Raw genomic sequence first — 4,812 nt, 5'->3', positions numbered from 1 at the left:
CTTGAAAGCAATGATTGGGATAATATTGGAAATGATGCTCTTGGCTCGACATCATTGGTTCTGCTTCAGTAGGACCCCTCTTTTATTTGTTGTCTTGGAATGTAAATAGTCCATGATGGAGCTCGAGTAGAAAAGTAGAAGTTTCTATAGCGATAAATGTAAGATGAAGGTTATTGGTGAAGTCTACTTGTCATAGGCATCGAAATTTGCCAAGATAAACCCCATAGAGTTTTAGATTTATCTCACAAGGCTAAAATCCAAATGAAGTCAAGTGTTAGTTACAATTTAACTTTGCAGTTCATGATATTCTTGTTCCAAAATTTATCAGTTCACAATATAATTTACTACTTCTAGACCTAGTTAATGATTAGTAAAACTTCTAACTGCATTCAACATCTGTATAAACGATATTCCTACAGTATACTAGAAATAAACTATTATGTTTTGAGACATTATTTTATTGCATTAACAATCAGAAAGAAAATCTCTCTGCACGTGCATGCAAGTACCGGAGCTGTTATTTAATCATCCAAAGTTGGCGGAGATAGAAGTAAGCCGTAAAGATTGGTGTATGGACTTCTGGACTAAAAATTGAGTATGTCACCTGTTCTTCATAAAACCTCATCCACAACGTAGTTTAACTCATAATATTTGCAAATGGTATAATTCCCTCATCATGGAGCCAATAACTCCAGATTATATTTTGAAGTTCTACCAGATCAGGGAAAACGAATTGGAACTACATCCAGCAATATTAGCTTGATGAGCACAGATGATGAAGTTGTGAGCATCTGTGTACCAAGGTTCTTATACCAATGTAAATCAACAATTTGAAAAAATGGAAATATGTAACACTTGACAAATGATTCTAGCAATCCCAATAATCAACTGAATTTTTTTACCATTCAATGAACCCAAATCATTTTAATCCATGTGTCAATGACAACCAATACAATTGTATTGTCAAAGAACAGATGATTTCCTACAGCTCTTATCAGAAAGCAGGACACCCAAGCATATGCTGAAGATAAAGATGCTTTCCGGTAAGCATCCTTCAAGGCATAATTCTTTGTTTTCTTCAACGTTATTTTATTCCGGGTAAGAACTTTCTAACTATGTTAAAAAAAAAAAAAACTGTAATTGGTAAATGATGACATCATGGCTCTGGAAACCCATATGACCATCCTGCTTATATCCAAGTCATGTTTCCTTCGAGAGCTGTCTTCTCCTTTTATTTCTCTTTCGGGGGCATGTATCCTATAGAAGGGCAGATTTTGGGCAATGACAACCAAGACAGTGTTTCCAAATATCGTACACCAAGTCAACAACAATAAAGAAGGTAGAGGTTATTTCTCATTCTTTCTTGCTCTTAATCATTAAAGTTAATACTGTACTTCCAGAAATGCTCGTCGGACATGGATCTGAAAATAGCATTGTGGATGCGTTACTATGCACCTCTTTTTATAAGTAAAATGAGTTACTATGAACCTTAGCACTCCCCTAGTCCACTTCAATAGAAAGTATAGAAAGTCTCAATCAAGTGTTGTCCCCACTTTGCTAAAAGATAGACTGTAGAAGCCACATCCATGACCATTCACTAGGAGATATATATATATAAATATACACACACACATACACACACACATATATGCTCTTAAATGCTCTTAAATACTATTCTCAGTTGTAATTGCTACGATTGTACAGGAGATTTTATTGTCTCAGGAAGTTCTCAAACCAAGGTGACAGCCATAAGGCATCATTATTTGGCAGAAACAACAAAATAGCACCTACTGTAAAAGCACTCCTCGTGTCAACAAGAAGAAACACGTATTCAGATAATATAAAGTTGCATACTGAGTTGAGGCAGTAAACATTTGACTCACAAAAGCAGTTCTCTCTTTTATGTTCAAACCATCATCCATCCCTGTGACTTGAAGGTACATCAATCTGTGATCCAAAAACAGCTCCATAGTAAAACTCTTCAGAAAGAACCACTGAGAAACAGGTCAATCCATCAAATCACAATGTTAACTTATAAGTTGATGAAGCAAATTAGAAAAAATAAATATGGTGTGCCTTGTTTTCCTCTACCATGGTAATAATCTACCTATAGAAAGTCATATGCAAGAGAAAAAACCTCAATCCGAAGGCTGCACCGCCCCTAAGAAAAATATAGAAATCCTACAGTCTGCAATCATCTAGTACTGCATATGTTCCTAAGGTACTTTACTGTCCATGAGCAACTGAAAGGAGCATTGAGATAGTTTTTCACCTAGTAGTTATGTCAGCCAGGAATAAACATATATAATGACATCCTAATCTCATATGATTAACCAGATAGCGACTGCTTTTGATGCACCAAGGATTTTCTTTGCCAGAACTAAATTCATCCTGGATAAGCAAACAAAAAGACTTGGAAATAAAGATAATGAAAATCACTGTGATATTCTTCCATCAGTGTTTCATACCTATGCCATGCTTGCTCATGGCTGAAAACTGAACTTTTCACAAGCTTTACAGAAGGAGCGTCACTTGTACCATCTGTGTCACATCAGAGAGTAGATAATGTTTCCACAAGTAGAAAGATCAACATGCCAATAATAAACTGAGCACGTACCACTTCTCTGTAAGGCTGCCAAGAAAGATTCCTCACTTTTAGTACTGGTATAGATTGTTCCAGGCCTAGCCTGATATTTAACTGAAAAGGAATCCCACCTTCAGCGAACATCATATAAAATGCACAAAACAAGAAGCCAAGCCTGCTATAGAGCAGTTTCTCTTGAATATTTTAGTTGGATGCTTTAAAACTACTGTTTCCTCAAGAATGTAAAACAAAGAGTTCATACCCATATCAATCAAGGAAAAATCATGACTTCCATCTTCCCAGATTTCCAGCACATGGAGTTGGCGTGTACTGGCATCGTAATAGGAAACTCCAATCCTTAAAGAATAGTTTAATTGTTAGTCAAGAACTAATTCAGCATTCACTCTACAGCTGGCATCTCTTTTTTATTTTCCCATCCTTCAGGCAGTTTTTTTTTTTTTTTCTACAATCAAGTTCAAGAACAAGATTTCCCTTTCCTTTTTTTGACTGTTTTTCCCTCTTCTTTTAATCAAATATCAATGATACAATTCAAATTATCATATTGAATCTTTTTTTTGATATATATACCGTATGAAGATGGTATATATCATTATTATCATTTTCTCTCTCCCTTAAATCCATTCATTCAAGAAGGTCCTAAAGCAACTGGCAGCATTCTAACAGTTAGTAAACGTCACCAATCAAGAACAATAACCTCAAGAAGCTCACCTGTGTCCATGCATAAGACATGCCATATAGACCTGCAGTATAAACCACAACGGAAAAAGGTATACACGTTAGGTCACTTGACATTTTATATCAGTTAGATTGAATGTAAGAAGAGAAGTGGAGTTTCTTTAGTAAAGCTTTAAAAAGTGAAGTAGCACATGTTTTGCATGTGAATATAGCAAGCACCGATATTTTTGCTCCAAAACATAATAAGCATAATTCTTGGGAACATCGAAAAATCCATTACCACACATTCAAAGACTTGAAACTGAATAGACAGAGAAGACAAAGAGTTTCAACTTTCCAAAGTGAGTAGGAAGCAAAAATTACATCATATAAAATCAAAACTTCACAGTCCTCAATCACATAGGCAATGGAAGTAAACTTATTGTGCTATGTCCAGAACAGAATTTTCAAATGCTTAACGTAAATTGGACAATTTACAGGGCTGAAATTGCTCAGAAATTAAATTAACATCTATCATAAGCTTATAATAAAGCCTCATTTGTTGCTTCAAACAACATATAATTATTTAAATCTATCCAGTTCTCAGTAACCAGAGACAATATCGATATTTAGATATTATGACCAATCCAATGTTTGCTTCCTCAGGTAGATCTCTGTATCTGCTGAACAGATGATGCTCACTTACATAATGCAATCTAATTGCAGTACACTAATCAGCTGGTTGACGACTAATTTTAATTGGCTTCTCTGAGTACCTCATCCACAACAACAACGACGCAAGCAAACACAAAAGCACAAAAATAAGGGGAAAATTACGCTCTATGTCAACTGGGAGAAAATATTTATGCCACGTAGCACGTATTTTGAGTTTGTTACCCGGTTTAGCCCATATTTGTGTATAAACACCTTTTATACACTTTCATACAAGGTTGATACATTATGTATAATGCTTTCCTGCAGGTATAATATTGTATATTGGGCTACGTGGCGTAATATTCTGTGTTGGGCTGAAAAACTGGGATCACAAATTTGTCTTAAAAATGTACTATTAGATTATTATGTATCAACTGACGACTAAAAGCAAAATGCGTTACATTCTGCTTTCTGATACACAATGAAATAGGTTATGAACTCCACAATAACAGACACAGAAACACAAATTAAAACTTGGATCACAAATTTGTCTTTAAAATGTATTAAATTATGTCTCTCTTACATTCTGCTTTCTGCTAAACAATGAAATAGAGGTTACGAACTCCAAAGTAAGCTTGTACTTACGGTGGACTCTTCGTCTTCAGGCATAGACGATGATCTTATCTGCGATTGCTCCGTACCATCTATATTTCATCCCATTTTCCACAAACACAAAAAAAAAAAAAAAAAAAAAAACAAGTTACGTATAAGAAAAAAAAATTCTGTAACTAGACAATCGAACAATGTAATTGTTAGATGATTAATTGGTACCTCGATCATGTGTAAATGACGGTTCCATTTAGCAGGAGAGCGAAATTTAAAGCGGAGGTGAAATGGTG

The 4,812-nt window shown here is 35.0% G+C and overlaps 1 protein-coding gene across 4 annotated transcripts; it reads right to left on the bottom strand.

Annotated features, from left to right (window-relative positions):
- Positions 1-493: 493 nt before the first annotated feature.
- LOC132054916 (DNA mismatch repair protein MSH5-like) lies at positions 494-4,812 on the bottom strand. 4 transcript variants are annotated; one of them, XM_059446862.1, is made up of 7 exons: positions 4,745-4,812; positions 4,559-4,617; positions 3,314-3,345; positions 2,847-2,941; positions 2,618-2,632; positions 2,469-2,541; positions 494-1,947 (listed from the first exon to the last, which is right to left on the bottom strand). In XM_059446862.1, the coding sequence occupies exons 1-7, from the start codon at positions 4,770-4,772 to the stop codon at positions 1,788-1,790; spliced, it is 462 nt and encodes a 153-aa protein (XP_059302845.1). In that variant the 5' UTR covers positions 4,773-4,812; the 3' UTR covers positions 494-1,787. The 4 variants fall into 4 exon arrangements, with proteins under 4 accessions (XP_059302845.1, XP_059302844.1, XP_059302846.1 ...); XM_059446861.1 differs by having other exon boundaries at positions 531-1,947; positions 2,618-2,698; XM_059446863.1 differs by having other exon boundaries at positions 1,860-1,994; positions 2,618-2,698.

The sequence above is a fragment of the Lycium ferocissimum genome, chromosome 4 (genome assembly GCF_029784015.1).
Source record: "Lycium ferocissimum isolate CSIRO_LF1 chromosome 4, AGI_CSIRO_Lferr_CH_V1, whole genome shotgun sequence".
Classification (NCBI taxonomy): domain Eukaryota; kingdom Viridiplantae; phylum Streptophyta; class Magnoliopsida; order Solanales; family Solanaceae; genus Lycium; species Lycium ferocissimum.
Note: the sequence above shows the minus strand (reverse complement) of the source record. Positions and strands in the feature narration are given on the sequence as shown.

What these genes read in the sequence shown, in the direction of transcription:
- LOC132054916 (XM_059446861.1), bottom strand. Translation starts at nt 4,772, where the DNA reads ATGGAACCGTCATTTACACATGATCGAG. An exon ending in TTTTTCCTTGATTGATATGG is followed by an intron (nt 2,699 to 2,846) that starts GTATGAACTCTT and finishes ATTCCTTTTCAG; the next exon opens with TTAAATATCAGGCTAGGCCT. An exon ending in CATGAGCAAGCATGGCATAG is followed by an intron (nt 1,948 to 2,468) that starts GTATGAAACACT and finishes TTTGGATCACAG; the next exon opens with ATTGATGTACCTTCAAGTCA.